Source organism: Labrus mixtus, chromosome 3 (assembly GCF_963584025.1).
Source record: "Labrus mixtus chromosome 3, fLabMix1.1, whole genome shotgun sequence".
NCBI classification, from domain to species: Eukaryota; Metazoa; Chordata; class Actinopteri; order Labriformes; family Labridae; genus Labrus; species Labrus mixtus.
In genome coordinates, this window is record NC_083614.1 from 21,144,338 (window position 1) to 21,171,009 (window position 26,672).

The 26,672-nt window shown below is 39.2% G+C and overlaps 1 protein-coding gene across 1 annotated transcript in view; it reads left to right on the plus strand.

Annotated features, from left to right (window-relative positions):
* The first annotated feature begins 22,945 nt into the window (after positions 1 to 22,945).
* tsc22d2 (TSC22 domain family 2) overlaps positions 22,946 to 26,672 on the plus strand; it is a 35,609-nt gene continuing 31,882 nt past the window's right edge. The window contains exon 1 of the mRNA XM_061033727.1: positions 22,946 to 25,234. Coding sequence (XP_060889710.1) covers positions 23,628 to 25,234 — 1,607 coding nt within the window. The 5' untranslated portion in view covers positions 22,946 to 23,627. The remainder of the gene's footprint in view (positions 25,235 to 26,672) is intronic.

Below are 26,672 nucleotides of genomic sequence, written 5' to 3' on the forward strand. Positions count from 1 at the left end.
GGGGGCATGGTCGTTTGCAGCCAATCACCTTCTCTGCAGAGCAGATGATACACTGCAGCCTGCTCTTGACCTTAGGCATGGCAGCAGCATACCAGACTGTGATGGTGGAGGTGAGGATGGACTCGAGTGGACCATTATTGTCTTAAATGTCTTCATCTGCCACAGGAAATATCCTCTGCTGAGCTGTTTATGATGAGGGAGCGGATTTTCAGCTCCCACCTCAGGTCCTGGGACATGATGGTCCCCAGGAGGCAGAAAGACTCCATAGAGGAAACAATGGAGTCACAGAGGTTGATTGGGCAAGGGCAGCTGTGTTTTTTTCAAAAGTCTACAACCATTTCCATTATTTTTAGAGCATTTAGCTCTAGGTTGTTCTCAGGTCACCAGAGACCGTCAACCTCCCACCTGCAGGCTGACTCATACCCACCAGAAGTCCAATGAGAGTGGATCTTGAGGGACTAGTGACTAGAGGTGTACAGTTATTAGAAGAGCAGAGGGAAAGAACGCAGCCTTGAGGGGTGCCAGTGCTGATGGTGCCCATCTTCACTTGCTGCCTTCTGTCAGACAGGAAGTCTGTGATCCACTTTATGTGGAGTCAGGCACGTAAAGCTGGGAGAGCTTGTCCAGTAGCAGAGGTAGGTCTGTGGGTTCCTGGATAGGACATTAGGACTCAGCAGGAGCATCCAGAAGCTGGACGATAAAGTGGAGGGCCAGGTTGACTGTGTCCTCTTCGAACTTGTTGGCTCTGTAGGTGAACTGCAGGGGGTCCAGGAGTTTCCTTGAGATGTTACAGCACAGGGTGCTCAAAAGACTTCATCACCACAGAGGTTAGGGTGATGGGATCAGTAATTATAAAGCCCTGTGGTCCTTTTTTTTTTAGTAGGTCTAATGGTGGTGGAGGCCTTGAGGCAGGCTGGCACATGGAATGTCTCCTGTGAGTGTCTGTAAAGACTGACAAAGTTTTATCCTGTTCTTGATTTAAGATAACTGTTATAATTACCCCTTTCTTATCAGATGAACACTGAGACAATAGTGAGCTTAAAACAGAATCATTTATGCTGCATGTTTTTTTTTTCCCACTTAGGTTACTGATCATGGGATGAACGGAGGGGATACTAAAGAAAAGGTCAAATTTAGATTTGGAGTGATGAACACAATCTCTACAGATCTGTTATGACCTCCATCACACTTGGCTCAAATAACTTTGCCCTTCAGCCAGTCTGCTAGTTTTTAAGCAGCATTGATCTTTAATGGTTGATAATTAAAAAAAAAAAAAAAAAAAGTGCTACTCAATCTAGTCAGGGGTACATTTTGTTAAAGTACAATCCTTGTTTACACTGTACCTTGGTTTCACTATACAGGTGAATAATTGTGAGATTTGTTGATCCGCCTTTGGTTTAAGTACATTTAACTGAACAAAACAGGAACCGTTGAACATTTTCTAAACACACAGAGGCATGAAAGTCGCAATAATACCATCAAACAATGAGATTTTTACCAAATATGTTATTAGCACATTTGGGACATTGTGAAGAACCAAGCTGTCATAGTTTTAGAGAATGATCATCACAACTTTCAGATATGGATTTTGGGGCTTTTAGAAGTGTAGATATTTGCTCATAAGCCCCTTGGTATACGACGCTTTGGTCTGTTGGAGTCAAACCAGTGATTCTTCTTTTACAGGTTAGCTTCAAAACACCAGGTAACCACATACTACTGTATGCTTTTCCATTGAAAACATAGATACTACGTTTAACAAAATGTCTTTTTTATAATCTTGTCATGCTTCCTCACTGAACTCAATTTCAAATTATCAGATTACAAAGACAGAAATGACAAAAATGTAAACAAACAAATGCAAGTTAAATGACTTATCTTAACTGTGCTGTGTTCTGATTGTAGTGATACTGCTGCTATGTATTTGTCTTTTTTCATGATCCATAAGCTCTTTAGTCTAGAAACTTCCAGTGAATTCCTTCTCTATCGCCCTCCCTGTCGGTGACGCGGCCATGAGGGATAAAAAGTTATTAATTGACCAGCCACAAGGAAGCGAGCGGTTCTGAAACACTTGTCAATGAACCGGTCACACCCATTTCCTATGCTCTCATTGGATGTCAGTTTCCATGGCCACCTCTGTTTTGCACTTCTGCTCCGTCAAAATAAAGTGACACTCACAGCCAAACATGGTTGTATATTTGTCACAGAGATTTAGAAAAGACACAAACTTGTTTTCTTCAGAGAAGGCAATAAGCATTGCATGGTGAGACAACATAACAAACAGAGAGGTATATTGGCTATCACATCTTATTCTGGCTTTTCCTGCAAGTAAATATTTTCCATATACATCCATGCATGCTAGAAGTTATGTATATAATTTCATGGCACTCTGAACTCGTTTTAAGTGTTAAAGAAGATTAGTTTAACGCACATCCTGACACCTCACACTGTCTGCTCAGCAGTCAGATGTATACACCATGTGTTGAAAACTGATTTACAACTTGAAGTGCATGTCGTCTTGAGACACATGTTCCTTTTCTTTTTTTGCCTCAGCAAGCAAATAAATCTTAAAAAGTACAAAACCTAGCGGTCAGTGTTTTGTCTTTAAGGCTTGTGACCCCATGAAACAAAGCAATGCATAGGCTTCTTGTGATCCTACTTGTCACAAGCTTTATATCCAGAGTAATTAATATGAGATTTTCTTTAAGACTACTTAGCTAAATCGTAAGAAATCGTCTTTTGGGATGCCTCATGATTTCTTAAATGCATGATAGTAGTCATTCATTTTTCTAAGGCATGGAAACACACAAGTGCAATGTGGCTTTTCCAAATGTTTTTAAATAGTTTTGGTATACTTGGAACAATATCAGGGTTTCAGGGAGCAATCAATTTACTGATGGTTTTTGTCATTCTATGCAATTTGAGAGTCATAATAGAAAACTCCTAGACCTGTTCTAAAAATCTACAACAACCTTACTTTAAGGTTAAATGTGAGGTATTTTGTCAGTTCTTGTTATGTATAGCTGCCGAGTCCTTTTAAGATTTCAAGATCAAAAGCCATGAAACCCTCAGACTTGGTGTAGTTGCATGCTTCTCGACACATAGCCTATAGCCTTAATCAGGTTCTTTTTATTATTATTCTGCAAGGCAAGTTTATTTATATAGCACATTTCAACAACAATGCAATTATTATTATGTAATAAATGTATAGGTATGTCCAATGATAATCAATAAGTTTACCCTTCGGTACAAAAGTTGACTAAGATTAACTCTATGTGTCATCAATATTATCAGCGACTTGTAAGACTGTAAGACTCACAGCTTCCTGACAGAGTTTAAGGTTATCAGTTTGGACTCCTTAAACTCTGCAGAAGACTCTGCTTTTTCTTGTAAACTCTGAATACAATACAGGCTTTTTTCTTTTCATTTAATTTTACCATTTGGACGAAATTATTAATTTATGCCCCCTAGTCACTCTTTGTCTTGCATAGCAGAAAAATTATAGAACTACTTTAAACTTGCACAGGTGTATACTCTTAAATGTTGATATGCTTTGGTGTATTTATATTATATATTAACTCATTAAAAAAAATATGTATAACTAAAGAAGATGTGCGAGGAAATCGCTGTAAAGCTCCTAGAAAGCAATTCATTTTACTTTAATTTGAAAGCGAAAGAACTTCATTCAGGGGGTAAGTGTTTCACACACAAATCTCAATTTAACACAAATAATTGAAAAGTAAGCAAGCTGTACTTGTCACTCCTTCCTGGAGCAGCTCAGTCTCAGCTCATTAAATATTGATCAGCAGGTATAGAAGACAGAGCGATGATGCTGGTCCTTTTCTTAGAAAATGTCTCCTCTCTCTGCTCATCAGTTCTCGGGCCTATCACACTCAAAGGAAATCAATTGTAGCAAAGAATGAAGGGGGCAGAGCTTGCACAAATCTTCACCATTTTAAAGATACATTGGGAAGCACAAAATGTTTGTCGGATAGCAGTCTCATGTGATCAGTGTCCCGTCAAGAATGTATATTAGGGACATTTACTAAACAAGATCTGGACAGAGTTGGAAAAATGCCCATCTTCTGTTTATTCACCAATTACAGCAGCAATCTCCATCGATGTCCTGCTTGGAGTTAGAAGCTTAAATGCTCTTATTACATTAATACGTTGTACTATTGTAATCCAAGTCCTATAAATTAAAATATCTGACAATTGTTATCATTAGCCTTTTTCAGATTGAATTCAGCAACAGTGCCGTAACGAAGATGGGAGGATAAAGTCTGAAAACCGTAAAGTCTTCGATGATTTAGCAACAGTGTAATATAGGTGTCCCAGTCTGATTGCACAATGTGTTATGGTGTTGCAGAGGAACAGTTGAAAACAGCGGGTGCTCAACATACACCCAATCAGACATGCACATACACACTCACATACATACACACACACACACACACACACACACACACACACACACACACACACACGCACACACACACACACCTGTTCCCCTGGCTGCTGATCCTGTCTCACACCTGTAACACCTCTGTTGCTATTTCCAAGGCGGTACAGAGGTGGGATGACTTGCCATTATCTGGCCTCTAACTTCCCAATTGATGAGAAAGTTAAATGACAATATTGATAACAAAATGAGCCACCTTGGGCCTTAAAGGTCCCATATTATGCTTTTTCTGGTTTTATATGCCCTTTAGTGTGTTTTCCAAGTGTCCTGTGCATGTTTAGTCACATCTATGTGCAAAAATTCAAAGTCCGCGGAAACGCAGCTTCTCCTACGTCCTCCTGTTAGCTGTAGCATTAGCCGCATGTAACGCTCGGTTCTAGACCCCCTCGATAAAAATGTGTCAGTGCGTCGTCATTGTCAATGTGAGATCACTGATCTAAGTCCATTGGCTCGTTGTGGCAAGCCCAGCAGCTCATGTTGAAATTTCCGAGCCGCGTGCTGAGCAACTGACCAATGACGACAGAGCGGATCACGCGGGGTCTAACAGTGCGGGCTCAACAGAGCGCAGCTGACGGACTCAGAGCGTAGAGGGAGCAAGGAGGAGCAGTACATGAAAACAGACACTTTTTTCGAACTTTAGCTACTGTGAACGTACAAAAGTAGGTACATAGATTAAATATACAAACCCCAAAAAGGGCATAATATGGGCTCTTTAAATCAAGGTAAAACACCACATTCTATTACCCATTAGATACAGCTTTATTCAACAGCTAATGCAATCGTTCGACCACGTCCTCGGAAACATTATGTTAGCTAGAAAGTTCACTCCTAGCTAGCATTAACATTCCTAGCTTTACATATTTCCCACTGAATTCTAAAACCCTAAAAAACGTTAATTATAGCTTTCAGCAACTTCCTACCAAACTGTTAAATTAGCTAGTTCACGGCTGAATGCTAAAGTTAGCTGCTGTCTGGCCAGATTTGTCTCCAGATTTTGCATGTTCATGTTTTTGAATTTGAACAAAATGCCAAAAAACATTTAAGCTTACTATCAGTGTGACTTCAGAGTTAAATGTTTTATGGTTTAATAGAAACTTGGAATAAAACACGTGAGAGTGTGCAAAACTGGCTTAAGCGACCTTTGCCCCTGAGAAAGGGTGAAAATGTGGGATCAAAGATGGTGCGTCTGTACTGCCAGCAGTGTCAGTCTACATGTGTTAGACACAGCAGAGGCAGTCTTCTCAGAGACCCCCCCCCCCCCCCACACACACACACACACACACACACACACATCTCCCCATCTGTGAAATGGATCAACACCACCATTGACTATGACTGCAGCATGTGGATGTCACACACAAAAAATAACTCTGAAAAGCACATGCACACATGTTCTGTATGAATAGACACATTTAATTCGGGTATCCAAATCCACAGGATGCATAGTCACGATACACACACCCACTTACACACACGCAAGGTGCCATTACGTAAAACTTGCTGCATGCTAAGGGTTTGTATGGATTTGACTAGCGATGATGCGACCAGAAAGCCACGCCCGCAGTGGACAGAGGGAGAAAAGCTTTGGAAAAAGAGAACAGTGGACTCCTCTTTTGACTCATTTATTTGTATTTAAAAGAATGTCGTACAATGACTTTGTAAACTACACATAGTCTTACTTTTTCTAATGCTGAGATTGCCCTTTTTATAAAGCAAATAAACAAATACTCTAAATTATGCACATGTGCCCAAGAATGTGGAGTAAAAGCACTTCCTGAGTGGCTCAGCTGCCCTTTAATGAAACCTTGCCTTGCCTTGCCTTGCTGTTTCCTGTTCCTCCTTTTGGTTTGTAAACTTCCAGTTTCTCCAACACTCTTTATAAAAAAAAAAAGCTTAAGGAATGTGGATCATTGAGCACCCACGTGGTGTTTTGCTTTGCAAGGGTCAGTTACAGTATAAAAAAAAGGTACTAAGTTCCTCTAATTTGATTTGCCTGAAAGAAGATGAAGTCTAAAAAGCACTTGAACATACCCACTAGTATTTTGTCAAATCCTCTCTTCTGTCAGAAAGGACAGAGTCGCCGCTCTGCTGGGCAACAGTCCTTCTTAGCTTGGTATGATAATGTAAAGACTGGATATAAAGCCCCACTGTTCTGCACAGATGAATAGTGATGATTCATAGCGAAGGATGAAGTGAAGTCTTACTCTGGGAGGACATGTTCATGGTCTTATCAGTTTCACTGCTTTATTGAAAGTATGTCTTTCAGTAACTGTGTCTACTTTTTGATGTTTTTTTTTTTTTATTTTATTCTTTGAAGTATTAACCCCTGAGTTGGTGTGAAACATGGCTGTGTTTTTACTTGGGGGTAATGGGATACAGACATTTAAAAAAAAAATCCAGTTTCAGGTCTAAGAAAGCATGAAGTGAATATACCCAAAAAATGAAAGATGGATGGTGTTTTTATTCTTACAAGATCTGTTTGAAAAGTGTGAGATCAGGTCTCCAAATCCCTCTAATGACACTAAATTGAAGTTTTTTTTACATCATTGAACCATGGCATGGCTGATGTACGATAATACCCTTGTTTAGTACAGCTTTACCTGAGATTTATCAACTCATGCCAGTAATATAAATGTACCAAGTAATGACAAATTGCTGTATAACGTTGGAATGTAAAGCGGCACGCATGAGGTATTCTGCAAGTTTTAAATACATATGGCTTTGGTTTCAACGTTTCTGGTGAAGCCTGTTCCTGGGGTTATTGAGTATTCTCTGTTGATGAGTTACCAGTTTCTAGGTAGGTGGTGATGCCCTCTTTTTTTCCCAACTGACTACTTTAGCCAGACACCTTTGTAGACCACAGGATTGATTCCTAGAAAATATTTTTTGTACCTGATACTTAACAAAAGCTAATGTTTTTTTTGTTGTTTTTTTTTGATTGCAGAAAAATTAAAATGTTGAGGTGAAAGACTGAGCTGCTATGTATTGTTTTCCATATACCTTTAACTCAAGTCCATGGGTCACTGTGAAACAGTTGAAATTGTGAGGTGTGATAACCAAATCTGGTCCCTGTCCTCCATCATTGTCTGCTTTATGAATCCATAAGCTGCCAGTCACCATGACCATGCATGGACCAGTTCATTTGTATATTTTGTGTACAAGGCAGTGTTGAGTAAACTCCACTGACAGTGATGTTTTTTGAACTGGTTAAGGGGGACGCCCTTCTTCCTGGATTTGAAATAATCTGAGACTTCGTTTTAAGTATCTAGACCTCTTGACAAATGAAAGGTTCCTGTTAAAATCCCATGTAACTGACAAATAAAGCTGCCTTTTTCAAGCTGGAGTTTGTCTGTTCCTAATGTGTGTTTGGACTTTATTACCAGTCTGTTTTTTTACACTACAACTAGTGAGCTGTCATGATCCTTTTTTCAAAGAGAATACAAATATTTCACTGTTTCTGTTTATTTATTATCACTAATGCTTTATTGGTGGCACCACTTTATGTGTTTGGTTTTTCCACTTTGGGGCCTCAAAGGTTGATATGATGTCCAATGTAATTATGTGATATGGAGAAGTTAACACTCACTTCAGTCAATGACATTAATAAGTGGATTTCTTGTAAAGGGGGAAGAAAACAGGTTTGTTTATGGCAAAACAAAATCCTGGAAACATAAACTGAGGGGCTACCACTGCAGCATGTTTGTTCTGCTTATTTTCCTGCTCATTTGATTACCCAGCAGTAAACATTATGTCCACATGCCTCTAGTCAGGTGTTCATGACTCTGAATGTGAGGGCTTGTGACAGCCCAATACAGACTGACGCTGTGGTTATTTTTTCCCCCTCCATGCTTCAGAGATGAACACCATTCAAGAAGAGTGAGTCAACACCTGGATTTGTCCTTTGACCACCACTCCCACTGATAAGGACACGTGTTTGCAGGTCATATATTAAACAGCCACACAAACACATTCAAGTACCAAACACACACTCTTCACAGACACACCGAAAGTCTTCTTAAAGAGCCTCTGTCCTTTGGCAAGTCAAAATACAATAAATGGGATGTACCACTGCATGTGTGTGTGCACGTGTGTTTGGACCATTATGGAATTCTAAACCTTTAACATCAGATCATGTATACTACATTCTCTATTTTTTCCATTTTTATTTTGACTTTTAACATAGCCCTTTATGTAGTTATAAGTATATATTTTATTGCATTTCATTGACATTACAAAACCGACTCTTTAAACTTTCTTCTGCTTGATTATAGACAGAAAGATAGATAAATACATTAATATCAAAGCCTCTGCAGTACTGTTTGACTGCTCAGTGATGACACCCTGTGGTCATGTCAGGCCCCTACATCTTTGATTGCCGTGCTGGAGATAAGGTGAGTGGAGTCATGAGCGTAGAGGGCCACAGATGGTGCAAAAGAGCCACCGGTTAGAAAACGCTTGGCAGGTCAACAAGAAAAATCCTCAGGCAAGAAAGAAGAAAAGAAAACCCATAAAGCCTCCAAGCAAGATTTTTTGTTTGTGTCAGCTATATCAAAGGATCTTCAAGAAGCCGCCTGGCAGTGGGAAATGTTTGGAAGAAGGTTCATTTTAAACTGTGGCATTGTTGTGATGACATTTAAGTAAAGGTACTTTAAATGTCAAAGGGGCTGCCACTCCTCCCTCATTTACCTATAAGCTCCCTATGCATCGATGACGGCATGTATGAACTTGAAGTGTATGAGCGTCAGGAAGGAATCTGACTGTACAAAAAACAGCCTCTGATGTAGCTCCAGGAGATTTATGTCTCAAACTTAATTACACCGATCATGCACATTTTCCAGATCTTTTGAGACATTTAGCTGTATTAAAACTGACACTGATAAGCGTACTTATATGACACTCAGTGTTACAGGGCAAACAACTAGGGGAATAACACAGACAGGCAGGCAACAGAAATATTGGTTTCAGTACTGGCATTACAAATCTACTTAACATTGTGCTTTTTACAAACTGACAGTATTATAAAACAGATGCTTTTAAAGTAGCCTACTTTATACTATTGCAGGCGTGGAGGTTACATCTGAATTCAAAAGATGAAGATTAATTTTTATACAATTTTTTAAATAGTCATTAAACTCATTTTACTGAGGCTAACCCTAATCCTAACCCCTGAAAGGCCACTTGAGTTATTTAATAGTGCACAATGACTGAATAAAGTTGTGAGACTCACAAAAGACTGCTGTTAAAAAAGAATGGTCAAAATGAACATGGCCCAAATATAAGATCCAGTCCAATCTTTATCCATCACATATGGTTGCACAGCTATGGAGTTAGCTGTGGAAACTTCTAATAAGCACTGAATCAGCGGCCACCTTTGAAATCTTTATTGGTAGTCCACTGTGAAACCTTGACACTCAATAAACTGAAAGTGAAGAATGAGTCAGTACAAAAAAACGTCAAATAATAGGAGAATATCACAAAAGCTTTTTCTCTCATTAGCAAGTTAGGCTTCATGTCACTTCAAGACACATACATCCTAAAACCTGTGAAAAATCAACATTAAAATGTTCACTCGAAATACAACTCTTCTTATAAATGAAGCCTATGTCCACAAGAGTAAAAGCGCAAGAATCAAAATGCATAATGTGAGTACTTAGCCAAACAGTAATTTAACAGTAAGCTTAATGTTGTGTCAGCATCATATACGTATCAAGCATCAATCATTTTCAGCTTGGTCAGTCTTCAAATATACTCCATAGGACTAAATTCAACTGAAAAACGATAACTTATAATGAGTACTTACAGATAATGTTTCTTAAATTCTTTAACCTGGGAACAAGAGTTGTTTTATTATATTTGCTTCTAATGGCTTCTAAACGTTACCTTGTGGTAAGGCTGCAAATGCTTTTGCAACTTTTGAAAAATAACCCTGTATGCTGTGCTTGTTTCATAGACTGTAATTATTTGCTAGCATCTTTCCAAAACCTGACGATTGGGTTAGCTAACACTAACCCAATTGATAACCTGACATGAACCAATCTATCTTAGGCTACTGACAAGCTGTTATACTCCTAAACCACAGACATTATAGTGTCTCTTTAAGTTTTAAAACAGAGCTCAACAGCTACTTGAGAGTAAGCAAAGTAATGTTAGCCTGTAGCTAACTCCTCTCTTTACATTATGCAGAACGTTGATTTTGAGCATGTGCACAAGGGCAATCTTAAAAACCCGACCCTTCACTTCACTTTATTAGCACCCTTCAACCCACTTCAAAACTTCACTTAATTATTTCTCTTTTCCCTTATTTCCTTTAAATGTAACTGTATGTGCACTGAACTGATTATTTCTGTTGAACTTTGCCAGACTGTGCCTCTTAGTCATTCAAAATGCCCTCTTCTCTGCCCAAGTCTCACAGAACATGGCCAATAAGAATTACCAGGGTCAATTTTTAAATTTTGCCATAAAGAAATTACGCGAAAAGTAAAGTGAAGGTCAATGCAAAATCAAGAGGGATCCCCTTTAATCAAAAGGCAACATTCATTTAGAAAACAGAGTATTGGTTCAGTCAGACTGCCTGCCTTTGCTCACTGACCTTATAGACCTTGACCAGTCATTTACTCATGTCCAGTGTCACTTGAACACTTTGACCTGCACACTAAGCCTTCGGGTGGCCCCGCTGGTCCCTCAGACTACAATGAGACACTGTAATCCGCTACAAGTCTGGAAATTAAGAAAATAAATCGTTGAGGATTTGGAATACAATGAGAAGATTAAAAGATAGAGGCACACCTGCTACTATAAACAGAAGGGGATATTATTGCTTGTCGGGTCAAAGGTCAGCAGGAAGACTTAAACTTTTAACACTAGAAGGAGAAGGTAGAGAGGATGGATGACAGAGGACAGATGTCATTTTGTGGTTTCATTGTCCTTATCAACTTGTTTCACATTTTATTTATGGCTGAGTTAAGCATTATTAGTAACCATTAGGGAGTGCTTCACTAAATCATTGGACAAAGTCTATAAATACATTTTCTGGGATATTTTAAAGCATTTTCTCTCATCTCCCCATACTACTCATTCCTTCAATGCTGAGGCGTATTCTTCTGCAGCAGAGCAGTAGTCAAATACCTTTAACACAACTTATCTTGAAATCTCGCTCACAAAGACTGCATATGTGTTTTGCTCCAGGCAAAACTTTGAGTCTTTAAGTGTGGTGATGACCCACATATCATCCGTAGGCACTTTTACGAGCAATTGATCTAGGTGGAATGACACAAGCTTGAATGTATACCACTTTGCTTCCCCTGCTATTTTCACAAACACTGTTACTATGGGTGCTGAAAGTTCAGACGTCAATTAGAGGAGGTATAATTCCTATAATTCCTTCATATTTCTTGTAACTCTGAAAGAAGCTACACAAGAGTTTGCACCTATAGTCAAATGATGATAATAAAAGTTGTCAACTTTGAACTAACTTTGAATTTAAAAACAGCAATATGTCTTTGGATGCAATTCTTAAATCCCCTTTATTCAAAACAGAGACACACAGCATGCCCTTTCTCCAATTCTCCTCTTTAAACGGTGTGTTAATGTCTCAGAAATATGTGTTGGTAATTTTGTTTCATTTCTTTTTTTTAGAAAGCTTTTGGGAACTTTTTGAGAAAAATATGCTGACACAATCCTGAAACAATTTTAGAAGTAATCAAACTGTTGACATACTTCCAGTGATTTGTGATGACCCGTTTCACATGAAAACCCTTTATTAGCCTTAACTACATTATCAGGCACTCAGTGGAGCGCTGAACTTATTTCACCCGTAACAGCTGTAACAGTCTCAGTTGTATATCATTTATTTACAACTGTGAAATCTGTTTCTCAACCAGTCCCCACTTTGTTCAATAATCCATGTTTGCAGATGCTAACATTGTCTTACAATATATGTTTTATTTCTTCAAATACTCTGCTCTTTCCTATTTATTGTTTTATTCCTTATTGATATGTCTTATTTGATTCCATATGTTTTTTGATATTGCTATGGTATTTTTTTCTAGGCTGCGTAAACATATTCAAATGAAAATAGCAGATATGACAAAGGAGACACCAGAGGAACGTTTAGCAGGTCAAGGTGTGTGACTGTTGAAATGCTTTCCTGTAATGCATGCAATGAAAGTACCTAGTATTTCACCTGTATACTCAGAAACACTAAAATGTATAGAAGAGTAAATGTAAGTTTAAGAGAACTGGTGTGGGAGGAGGATACATTACTTTCTTACTGATGTATTGTTTATAAAAGAAACTGTCAACATATGGATTCCCCCGGGGGATAAATAAAGTATTTCTAAATGTAATTCCCAACTCAAAAATAAAAACATGTAAAATTGATGAATAAGATTTAAAAAAACAAACTTTCTTACATACATCAGCCAAAAAATGTGTGCAATTTATGACATTTCTCATTCAAGTTATTGTGTAACCTCTTAGTCACAAGCAGCATCTGAAACTGCCAAACTGACGTTTTAAAATTGAGTAATTTAACTTTGGGACTACGAGTCTCAAAGATGATATTATTGCCATGATGCTAAACAAATAATTAAGTTTAGACAATTTCTTTTAATTCACTTATCGTAACCTCCCATGTTAATAACAACATAATGAGGCTCCCCTGGTGCTCACTGTTCTTCAGGGTAATCTGTTATGTAAATACTTTTCTGGACAAACAGCTGCCTCTTATAGTTTATGAAGGCAACATGTTGAATACCGGCCTTCAGAACTAAAACTGCATCCTAACTGATCATTTGAAACTCAAACTAAATCCGGTTCAGAGAGGTTTAAGTAGTTGGCATAAATGATAATGCTGTTTTGGGATTGTTGTGTCAGCTAGTGGTTCTTTTAGGCTGTATTGACTCGCAGCAGTGCTTTGACTTCAGCATGCTCACAAACACATTGCCAATGCTCTGAAGTTTAACGGGAGTAATGCTTAACATGTTCCGTATGAATTCTATTTCAATACTTTACACCAACATGTCCATAGTGTCTACTTTCTGATCCTCATGAGTAAACCATGGTACTCATGTGCACTGAATTTTGCCACAATTGTAAGTGTGAATGCACATATGTACAAAAAATAGTAATAAATAGCATTCATTGTTGAGATAATTCAGTCTGGAGAAATATTGTGGATATGGACCGACTGACACTGCAAGCTGTAAAAACACATTGTTACCAAAGTCAAATATTAATGACTATATTGGTGTTGAATACCATTTTTTGGAGGGGCCTTCAGTCACACCAATCTTTTTTTTTTTCCAAATACAAACAGATATAATTTAGAGCTAAATGAAAGCCAGGATTGTAAATTGCAGGGAGCCAGCTGATAGATTCTGAAAGTAATCAAAAGTAGAGTTAATTCGGTTTAGATTAAATGATTTGACAGATCTATTACAGACCCATGACAGCTTCAAATAATGCATTTGATAAATTGATTGCTTCAGGGATGTAAAGATAATTTCAACCAATATTACAAAAAAACTCTAAAACATATTGCTCCTACCTTTAAGGTGACTTGGATGTCCCATGTCATAAATATCAGAGACTTGATGAAGCCCTGCCGGCAGTGAGTCACATGAATGCAAATTCTACCTTCTTAGGAATCTGTGCTTCAGGGAAGAAGAGCCGATTAGTTAGAATTTCAACTGTCAGAGAAATCATGAGGGTCACCTTTAACGTTTTACCTTAAAACGTGAGAGCCTTTATCCTACATGTTTCATGAAGACAAAAAAGACGTGAAAATATAAAAAATGGGGCACTATAGACAGAGAAAAGTGATTACAAAAACACAGGTATACTCAACATTTCAAAAATATATTACTGTTTGTTTTTTGTCTTACCTGTGACATTAACTTCATTTTTAGGTTCCTTTGTTCAGATAAAGTAAAGACAGAAACATTTCATTACACTCACTGTATTGTACTCAAACAAGCAAACAAACAAAAATGCTCAGGTAAAATATTTTCTGGTATTTTTTTTATTTTTAAATTTGTACTTTCTCACTGTGAATCCTTTTCTTGGAGCAAGGACTTTTTGTCCAAACAAGTTCAATAAAAAATAATTCAGCAGTAAGAACAAGATAAACATCTGACCTGGAGCATGGAGCCAGTGTGGGCGCTAATCACTGCTTATCTTCCACTGAAGACATTTCTTCTTTTACTCACAAATAGCTCTTTATTCACTCTCCCTGCCTGGGCACCTTTCTTAGGTCATAGAAGCTAAGAAAAAAAATGCAAGAAATCCGAAGAGGAAACACTCCATGTGGACTTTAGTTTGGTTTTGTGCTGTGGCTCTAACCTCTCACATTCCTGTAAAAACATATTCAGTCATATGTGGGTGTGTAAGCATGTGTAATTGCTACCATGATTTGTATCAGTATCCAGATTCATGAGTCAGGGTTTCTTCAAACATAGGCTTGATATTGAAAAATGTCTGAGGTGAGATAATTCATTAGGCCAAGTTCTTGAATAGGGGAGATTTCCCCTCTTTTAATCTACAGTTTTACACAATGAATCAGAACTATGTCTCATTCAGGATTACAGCTCAAAAATCTGTCCTCACTAGGAATGTTGTTTTACCTTGTTTTTTGCCTTTGTTTTCCCCCGTTTACCGGGTATTAAGTATTGTTTCTTATGCTGTAAGGGTATTAAGACTCCAAAGGCCCTGAACCTTGTACTCTTTGTGGTGGTATATTGTTCTTTTTTTTAATTGAGAATCTAATGTTGTTCTCCTTATAAACTGTTTTGTAATTGTGTGACATACAGGTAATGCAAAGCTATTTTTTTCATTTGAACTGTTTCTTTGCTTCTTAAAACTCAAATCCAATCAACTGCAGTTCCTCGAGTGTCCACTTGAGGCCGGCTTCAAATAAATATTCATTCAAAAAAGCCCATTTTACAGCTTTTTTCACATCTGAAAATGTTTGTCTTTAACAGAAACATCTCTATAGCCTGGTTGAAAAGGCAGTTTAAGCCTCTATAGCCCATTTCTTTTAACTGTTCAGGGGTTGACTTTTTAATAATGCGTGCAGAAATGTACTCACACATTAGCATTCTTAGGGGCGGTTCTGAGTTGACTGATATGTGGGTGCATTGTAGCTGTTTGCTGGTAAAGCTTAAGACCAGCCTCAGCTCCATCTCTTCGCCCTTTTCTAGAACCAAAGTTTGGTGGAAATGAACATTTCCAACGTTTGGCTTCAAAATCCTTTGGAAGACAGTGGATGCCATCACTGAGACTACACACATGCTTTATACAGGACCATACATAAGCGTCTTTGAGTATTTAGAAAAGCGCTATATAAATCTAATTTATTATTATTATTATTATTACAGTACGGACAGAGGGGCATCTGAATAAATAAGTCAAGAAAGTAACTAAAGTAGCACGTTTCTTCTTCACATTTGCATATAAAATGATTGTAGGCCTACTCTAAAATACAAGGAAAATGTAATTTCTATGTCAAACATAGAGATAAAAACCAAAGCCACCGAGAGTAATCATTTATAAAAGGTTCTTATCTTGATTTTTTTGAAATATGGCGGTGTGGAACAGATTCAGAGTTTGTTTGACGGCATGGCGCCTAAAAAACTGAAAGTGTTTTTTCTCATAATACTCGACTGTGGGCCTTTCAACAACAATCCAGATGCTATGATAGAAGGCATATAAGGTCACATTAGCATGAGGATTCAGTGAATCACAAGTTACTGCCTTCAGTTGCATGTGAAAGCCTTGTGCTACACATTGCTGAAATCACTTCAGATGCTTCTTTAAACCCTTGAATGGAATAATGAAGACAATGACTGATCAAAGTTCTGGCCCTTGACATTTTATATTTTACCACTCTTACCTTGTTCTTCTGTGCATTTAGTCAATTTTCATGTGTCTTCATTAAACCCACAATTGCAATTTTCAAGTAATAATTCACAAGGGGAATTTGGCACTTAATAATCACGATATTAAACAAGATATGAATAATCACATGAATAAAACGTTTAAAACTTAATGAAAAGAATCAGCAGGCATACCAGATATGATTCCCATCTGACAGCATTATCTTTACTTCTTATCTTTTTACTGACCTATTGACGAAGGTAGTTCATGCAACACCCTGGTCAAAATGGATCTAAACTCTGGTTGTCTGACATTCCTCTGTCAGTAAATGTGCTCATATGTTATATAATTACAATATCAAATGGACTGGGAGTGTAAAAAGAGGTTGCTAAGCGTCCAAATATTTCGGTGTCTTGGGGGGCTCATGTATCCGTGCAGACGCTCTGTGTATTACTGTAGGCCTTTATTTCATTAAGCCTATGTTTAACTCACACAAAGGATTATATAATCTCAGGATATTGTGTAATAACTGAACTATGAATCCCCCCAAAAAGCTCCCTCTGAAGGAATCCATGAGGTACTGAAGTCAAAAATGCATACCTCGACAGAAAAACACACCCAATGATCTCCAAAAATACTCCAGACTTTTACCTCAGAGCTTGTTTCGTGAAATGTTTATATTTGGAGATTAACGGCATGAGAAGGGAGGGAGCTATACCCTGAAACACACGCACGTGGAGGTTATTTAACTCTTTTTATCGCCTGCTTAAATTAGCTGTTAGTAAGTGGTCGAGGTCACAACACTAACAAGTCAAAAAGTGTTTCTCTAGAAAAGGAACCAAATAAAGCTGAAAGCACGACGTGCATATTTCATTATTTAAGGTTCATGTTGGTCAAGTTGCCCTGAAGCAACCCCTTGTGCCCATTTCTCTGAGGAAGCTCATTTTTTAGTAAGTGCTGAGTGATGCTTGGTCAGTATATGTTGATCGTGCACTCTCAGACCCCACAATGCTTCGCTAAAGGCCAGAGGTCGCCCCCGGTTGGGCTGCTGAAATTGACCGCTGGCCAAGACCCCAGGCCCCTAAAATGCAGCAGTACAACACCAGCCTTGTTACTGCGGTGTTGTGCCGAAAGTGGACGCAGCATGTTGGACCATGACATGCTGCAGCACAGCTTGGTAGTCTTCGCTCCTTGGACCAGAGTAAATAAACACAACCAGCTACACAAACACTTTGGCTGGGGGCCGGGAAAGCCCACGCACTGCCCGCTACCAAAGGTGGGTGTCTAAGTTTAGAGGGCTTGTTGGGGCTGATGTTGCAACATCGTGTTTAGGGGGAGTTGTTTCCAGGACCATTCACAGTGGAGTTAGAAAGTAGCCTAATGTTTGGCTGACTGAAACTTAACCAAGCATGAAACATTTTAAAGGTCACTGCAAAGTTAGCTGTGCTAAAAGAAGGGCTTCCTCAGAGAAATGGGCACAAGGGGTTGGTTCAGGGCAACTTGACCGACGTGAAACTTAAAATATGAAATATGCATGTGAGCCATTTTTATGCTTTCAGCTATATTTGGGTCATTTTCCAGAGAACCACACATTCACTTTTTTTTTTTTTACCATAACCGTTTATGTCCCAGTTTTCAATTACTAATTAAAGTTTGACAGCTTTCACGTTTGTGTGTGTGTGTGTGTGTGTTTCAGTGTGTGTGTGTGTGTGTGTGTGTGTGTGTGTGTGTGTGTGTTTCAGGGTGTCGGTTTTGACCCTTTTCTGGACTTGCACTTCATCTCCAAATATACATGATTCACTCAAAAATGAGAAAGAAAGACAAAACTTTGAGGTAAAGGTGTATTTTGGAGATCATTGGGTCAGTTGAGGTGGGAATGTTCGCTTGAGAAAATCTAATCACATGTTAACTCATCGTCGTAATTCAGTAGTTTTTTAATACCGAGTGGCTTTTTTTTAGAAACATCCTCAAACAGATAAATCAATAATGTTGATGTAAGAGCTGCCGCCTTCAACAGAGCAACTTTGAAGTTGTATAATGTTTTAAGTAAATTAAGTAACAACCTTATGACATTTGATTGGCTTAGGAAACTGAGCAGGAATACACATCACACAGTGTATTATTGTTATTATTACCACGTCAAATCTGTATTGGAATGGAGTTGTTTTCCATCCCATCTGTCTTATCTGAGGACTGCATGAAATTGTTTTTGTCAGACAGACCTTGTGAGTCGGCACATTATGTAACAGTGTAACTGTAATGATCAGTCAGTCGTGTCGAGGGAATAACACGGGAAGGCTATTTCCAACCTCTCAGCTCATCACTCACATAAAGGAACTTTAATAAAATTCTTCAGTTAGCTGTTTTGCCCTTTCTCACATAAGTGCAATAAAATGGCAACAAATAGAAGTCAGGCTGCATGGGAAGGTGACCTGTTGGTTAAAAGGGAATTTTTGCAATGTTTTATCTGGATGCCAAATCGGTGTTGTTGGTAAATATAGCCAATTGAAAGAACAAATTCCTAAGTGCATGGAATATTGACCAAGACAGGGAGTTCAACCAGCCGTGTGGTCAGTCCTACATTAACCAGGAAGCTCTGCGCCCAGAGACACAAGGATCATTTTTTATGCTGGTGTAGAATCCATCCATGGTCAATAGATAAAGTAGCAGGGGGACTTTTTGATCAGCACTGAGCAAGTTAACAAGTCAGGTATGGTACGCACAACATCACATAGTAATATATCATGAGTCATATATGATATACAGGAGAATATTATTTATATTTTCTTTATGATTGCTGACAACTAAGGTGATAAAAAAATGTAAACCAAGCTTTAAAGAGTACATATTATACCCCTTTTCTATGTTTTAAAACAGTCCCCTGTTGTCTAAATGAAACATCTGTGCTGTGCTTTGTTCAAAATATAACATGAATCAAGCACCAGAAGAGGTTTTTGACCCTGTATAAACCAGCTCTCTCAGAACGCTCCGTTTTAAAAAAAATAAAAATAATTATTTGTCAATTTGTCAAGAAAAACATAAAATCTAAAATTTTGAATGAAAAGGAGCAGAAAGAAGATTAATCTTATAATATCTGCCCTTCTTTCACAAAACATTAATTTGATTTTTAACTTTAATTAACTCGATTTATTAAAGATCTCTGTTCCTTTCCTTTCCTACATTATAACGGCTTTCCCTTTTTTCAAATCTGTTTTGGATGTTTTTTGGCAATGTTTTCTGATTAGCTTTAAACATAATTTGCAGAATACTGTAATCAACTAATTCATGAAAGTTCAACAACTTTAACTGAATGAATAGTGGGTTTGATGGATCTCTATACCGACTTCTACTGATGATTCTTATGGCTCTTTTTTGCAAAATGAAAATTGAAAGGATGAATGTTTTACAGGCACTTTCCCATACTTCAACACAGTATGTGAAATATGGAAGAATTAATGAGTTATATAAAATGAACAATGCTTTATTATCTAATGAATCCTTAACTTTGTGTACCAGAGCAAGTGCTTTTGATATTTTCATTTTTATATAATTTATATGTGACTTCCAGTTAAAATTTTCATCAATCATGACACCTAAGAACTTAGTTTCCTTTACTCTTTGAATTCCCATACCTTCTACATTAATTGAAGCATCAATGCTTTCCCCTCTATTACTGAATATCATGAATTCTTTTTTTTCAAGATTCAGTGATAATTTATTTATAATAAACCATTCTTTTGTTTTGGTGTGTGTATCTCTTTAAATGCAATGACACTCCTCAAAGGATTGAGTGTTTATTATTTAAATCAACTTCACTCAAGTCAAATGCCAAAACTGGTTTAGAACAGAATCACAAAACGCCATCTGTATGTATACTTATCTTGATTTGATACAGGGTGTTTTATCGCCTGTTGTCTTCTGCTGAAGCCAGATTTTAATGACATTTCATAAATTGTGTTTCTGTCTTTCACTGCCTCCATTGTCGAGGCAGGGCAGTGTGTGAGTGCATCATCTCTTTGCCCAGACAAAAAAAGGCAACAAAGATTGCCATTGGTTACAGAAAACTGGAGAGAGAGAGAGAGTGAGAGGTGCAAGAAAGATCTCCGGTTTAGTTTTTACATTGGGCTTTGAGTAAAACCCTATAGTCAGCAGATATATTGCTATATACAGCTCAGAACATGTTTTCTTTGAGGCGGTATTTAAGAAACAACTGTGTTTTACATTTATCCACATTGGTGTCAGTCAAACTTTGAACAGTATTATGACCTATTTATTTTTCTTGGTGTCATGTGTTATCTTGTGATAGTCTGTCGTGCTGTCGAGCACAATCCATTGACGGCCTTCATTGAAGCAATATCCTCTGGTCATAAGTTTGTGACTTATGAGTCAACATTAGGGAATAAAGTCACTGATAGTGTGGATGAAGTCACAGGAGCTGATGAGGTAAACAGGATACACAGGAAGGAATAGGCATATCTTATCTCATCTTGTGTATAATATATCTTTCTCTGGTCTTATGAATGGTGGGGATTTAAAAACATTAAAACCTCTGTAGGTCTTTTACACCTTAAACGTTAGAGCAGAAGTTACATTTGAAAACTCATGGTCATGTGAATTTAGGTGTTAATGGGTAGTATTGCAATCTCCTGAAAAAAGCTGGGTCACAAGCCCTTTAAAACCAGGACCAAGTGTCAAATGTAAACCCAAGAAATGTAATTGGAGGAAGGAGCTGTAATCACACCGCTTCAGTGAAAATAGATTTGCATGGGGATGATGCATATTTAACATTTGTGTGAAAACACTGGATACATCTATAATGAAAAAGTAATACTGACAGTTCAAATGTTTAAGAATGCAGTCCATTTTGCTGCAAATACATAAACATAGAAACATTGAACGTTTTTTGTATGAGCTTTGACATTGAGGGTCATCATAGTTACGGGACATATGTAGGAGGCATTTCTTGCTTCCCGGACCTGGCTGGATATTGATTTGACTGGCTGGATATTGATTTGACTGGCTGGATATTGATTTGACTTATACTAGCATGATGGTAAATGGCAAGCCTGCTTGGAACAAGTGCTCTCTTTTTTAATATGTCTGTTCAAAATCACCGTTACACTTTAAATCTACATGTTTTATGGCAAAGGGAACAAATGTTTGATGTCTTTCAATCCCCCTTTACAGCCACAGTGGTAAGTTGCTGAAAGGAGAAGTTGACTTTAATTTAAAAAATGGTGTATAACTGTCTTGACATGGCAAATATTGACTCTTTTCCTATAAGTTTATAAATGATGATGTAATAGTATATACAGGTTAAATATTTTGGTCTAGTTTTGTAAAATTAGCTATGATAAACAAGTTATTCAGTGCCTTTAAGTTGTTTGCTTTCTTAGAAGTACAATTGTGTTGCCTAATAAAGACATTTCTCATGGGATTGATAAAGTAGGCTATACCTTTCATCCTTAATAAAGATAAAGTAACTTTGCTGATATCCCTATCGGATAAAATTCAGCAGAACAACAGCTTTAAAAATACAAAAAAAAAAAACAACAACAGGATATTAGGAGATAAAAAATATATTTCATGCCAAAGAAGGGCCAATAATATGAGTAAAAAGAAAAGAAGATCTAATGTGATGATCTCTAGACCTGTAGCCTTTATTCATGACGACTGTAGCCTACTCATCACTGCGGTTACAATATTCGTTTATAGGCATGATGCCAAGTAGGCTGTGTCAAAGAGGATACGATTTCCCGGAGGTAAATGACTCATTCAAGGACAACTGATTTCATGACTAATTTGTTTTAAATCAACATTTTAGTGCAGGGATGTGCAACTTCGTTCACAGCAAGGGCCACATTCATTTAATTCTGACTGCCAGAGGGCCAAATTGTAGCATACAGTCAATTATGTCTCAAATTTAACTCAACATATACCAGTGATCAAATATTATAATGGACATATTTCTGGTTTTCATGATATCATGGCAGATTTTGTCATGTTTTCTTCATGTTTCCAATTAATTGATATGTCAAAATCGACCTGAGGGCCACGTTGAGGGTTGATGGGGGCCGCATGTGGCCCCCGGGCCGCCAGTTGCCCACCCCTGTTTTAGTGAATGGACGATTTAAACTCTAATCTCTAATAAAAACTTAAATCGGAAGTAAAAAAAAAAAAACACGGATAACGTTAGAGGGATTTACTTTTCATGATATCCTGAGAACAAGCAAATTAAGTTAATACAAATATTTATGAGTTAAATTGTATTTAATCCAACATAACTGAGGCTATAAGAATTACATTAAAAATATACTAAAATATATTAAAAATTACAAATCCAACATCAGGCAAAAGCCCCAACATCTGTCGACGGCTGTGCGAGAAACGGTGGGTGGGACGTTAACCGGAAGTTACGACAGCTGCAGAAATACTTTTTTTTTAAGTTGCGTAAAATATACGTTTGCAAATTTAAAAATAATCTTCAGCCTAAATAACTCCACAAACCATACATACGAAAAAAAATGCGGGGATTGTGACTCTTTTAGTATATATTTTTTAAGTTAACAGAAAAGTAGTTTGACCTCTTTACCCAGGATGCACTTCGCTCTTGCCATCTTGCGGAGTGGTCTGGTTAGAAGAGCGGCAGGCAGGAGTTAGCTGTCTGTTAGCTCTCTGTGGTAAAGTAGTTATCTGTCAGCTAGCTTGCCAAAAGTGAGCTGTCCACACGGCGAGAGGCAAAACTTCGCTGACTTTTGGGGACGTTTTCTCCGTCTTCCGCTTGGATTACACTTTCTTTTTGACGCTCTGAACTATTTGTTTACATAATGATGTCCCACATGCTGATACCGAGGTAGGGGGAAAAAACTAGCTCCCATTAGCTAACTCTGCTAGTCGGCGAAAAAAAAAAAATATAGAGCTGTTAGAGAAGAGTGGGCTGCGAGACCTCAGACTACAGTACCCGGTGGCAGCTGCTGAACAAGAACTTTGACAAGGGCCTGTTTGTAACTCCGCTGCCGGGACGCGAAGAGGCCGACAGAGAGACCGGCTTGTGTGTTGTGACAGGACACCGCGGAACACTTGAGGAGTTTTCAAAGGGTCTTGGCCCCCCCCGCCCCGGGTTTGTGACACTTTTTTCTCCGACAAGAGAGAGAGAGAGAGGAAAGAGGAACGGTATGGAAATGTCCTGTGACGGTACTTGTCATTTCCCTCAGTTGTGAATCGCGAAGAGAATAAGCCCAGAGCACGTAGCTTCACCTGGAGGCAGACGCACTTGACGCAGATAAAAGTCAACATGTCGAAAATGCCAGCGAAGAAGAAAAGTTGCTTCCAGATCACGAGCGTAACGCAGGCGCAGGTGTTGGCCAACAGCATCGCGGATGACACGGAGAGCCTGGACGACCCGGACGAGTCCCGGACGGAGGACGTGTCGTCGTCGGAAATATTTGACGTTTCCAGGGCCGACCTCGGGGTGTGTGAGAGGAGTTCGTCTGAGGAAACTTTAAACAACGTGGAGCCTCAGGAGGGCCAGCCGCCGGTGGCTCCTGGTCCTGTCAACGGCGGACTCTCTTACAAGAGTGTGGGCACTGGTCGTGTCACACCACATAATTTAGTTAATGTGCCTGGTTCAGCCACAGCACAACCCATTGTTCCTGGCTCATCATCCCCCGTGGCCAGTGTCTCTACCAGTGTGGCACCCTCTGCTCCTGTTAGCACCAGCTGTAATTCTCGTTTTAGAGTCATTAAACTTGACCATGGTACTGGAGAGCCCTTCAGACGGGGCAGGTGGACATGCACTGAGTTTTATGAGCGAGATTCAGATTCAAATCTCAATCGAACTGTGGACAGCATAAAAACAACTGTAATCCTTGATCATTGTATAGACAGAGACAGTGGGCTAGGGGCTACTGGTAACTCTGTGGTCACTAGCGTTGCTTTTTCTGCACAGACTTTGGATAACACCTTGGGCAATGGCTACTCCGCCGGGCACCACACCTACCCCCCAGAGTCTCTGCAGCAAGGTTACAGCTTTGCCTCGCATATAGGGAATGGGGCAAGTGCCTTCCAGCCCACAGGGTTTACAACTACAGTGTCACAGCAACCACAACAGGCTCAGGTCAATATTCAGCCCAATGCTCCTCAAAACTTCCTCTCGAACAGCCTCAATGGCATGCACCAAGGTGCCATGCATCAGAAGTCTCCCATCATGCCTCCTGCAACTCAGCCCCAGCAGTTTGCCTATTCTCCTCATCACGCTGGTCTCTCTGCCAGCCAGTCGGACTATCGTCAGCAGCAGCACTTTGGTTCAAGCACTCAGAACCTTCACATGTCAGCCCTCACTGTGGGGCCTCTAACCAGCCAGGTACCCTCGCCTGTAATCAACCCCGCTGGTCCAGGAGCCCATGGGCTGGGCGGAGAGTCAGTTTTAGCCCAGGGCCTTCTGCTGCAAGTGGGAAATGCACCAGCCATGGCCCCTGTCCTTTCAGGAAGTGGCCCCCAGCAGCATGTCAGCCAGAATCAGCCTTCAGGAGGGATAGGAATTGCCCCTACACCTTCAGTTAGCACCACCAACACTTCCCACAGCATTGCTCAGAATGCACCTGCCACAGTGCCCAGTACCACCAACACCCCTCCAGGTGTGTCAAGTCAGGTGCCTGGCGCAGGAGGACTTTTCCAGCTCCAGGGAGCCCATGGAGGAGCCACAACAGGCCTCGCATCTGGTTTTAACAACCAGTCAGAAGAATGTAGGCTGAAGTCTGACTCCCTACCTCAGCCCAGTGCCATTATGTTGCCAGGGAAAGATGGTGTAAAGTCTTTCATTGGCGAGGGCCTCAACCTGTCCACTCCTGCTGTCAACAGCCTCTTTGGGATCCATATTACCATGAATGTGGATGAGGACAGGTAAGAAGTTATCAAGGGGAAAAAGGTCTATGGGAAATTATTTTCTAAATCATGTTCACTACTTTTTGTAAAGCAAGGGGAAATCAGTGATGCAATGTAATAGAATAGTTATCAGTTTCCCAGTCTAGGATTTAAAACGTATTTACCTGGAGCAGTGTGTGTATCTGGAAGTTTGCCCTTCTATTTAAAACTATTGTTACATTCTGCTACAATGTGGTCATTCTACACACTGGTGAACGCCTTTTCCTTCTCCAGTGCCAAAATTAGCCACACTATAACTAGAGGTGTTTGGTTGTGCTTAAAGAACAATAAAACAGAACCCACATTTTTCTTAGCTCGGTTTGTAAGTGTAAAGTTGTAGTCTGGAAGAAAAGAGAGATTATGGGGCATAGTGAGCCAATGAAAACTGGCAGAGACGGGAGGAATATTCTGTCTTTGTCATTAATAGGCAGCCCACAAAACCCTGGATAGTACCTCGCCTCTTCAGACACCCACAGCCCCCTCCCTCAAGCTTCTATTCAACCATACAGGCTGTTTGAGTTTAGTGGATGTTAACAAGCTCTTGGATAAGTTACAACACACGCTGTTACCATGTTTTGAAGCAGAAGACACTCCTCAAACTCAAGCAGACTTTTATTTATTTATCTGTCTATTGGCTATGTGCAGTGTTTTCAGCCTTCCAATTTAAAACCTTGTTAATACTGACTCTTGACTTGCTTACAATACAACTCTAATGTGCACACTAGCTATTTTTAGGGTCTGTCTGATGGTCCTCAATCAGCTTGAGCTGAAGTATTGCCACTCTTTGCCATTCCAGGCAAGCAGAGGAGAGCTGGAGAGGTGATTATTGAGCCAAGAATGACCTACATGAGAGTCAACACACACGTGTGCGCATAGTGTGTCATTTATTTATGTAGGCCTCAGTGTTTATCTGTGTTCCCCTGTTCTGCTCTTCAGTGCTTATTAAGAATGGCACAACCAGAGGAGGCGTGTGTATGTTCTTAAGATGGTATAGGCCTTATTTTATATAAATATTTCCTGATACTAATCATTGTTAACTGAAATCCAAGTGACATTACATGTGTGTTGATAATGTGTGGAAAGGCACAAACCTTGCGTTGTCCATGATTTCATCAGAGGAACAACTAGTGTCCATTTCCCTGGTTATTCCTGTGTGTGTACAGTAGGAGTGACATCAGTGGCTGGCTGTGTAGCTATGGTGATGCTGGCAGCAGGAAAGGACGTGTCAGGGAGACGGAGAGGACAGACAGACGTGCGCACAGACACACACCTATATCACACACACACAGACACACACACACCTTTGGCAGTGATAGCAGGCACGTAAGCAAGTGTGTCAGTGGCAGTGATGACATGGCCAGACTGAATCAGCAGTATAATGTCTGACTTCTGCACTGGTTCCCTGATTGGAGTCGGT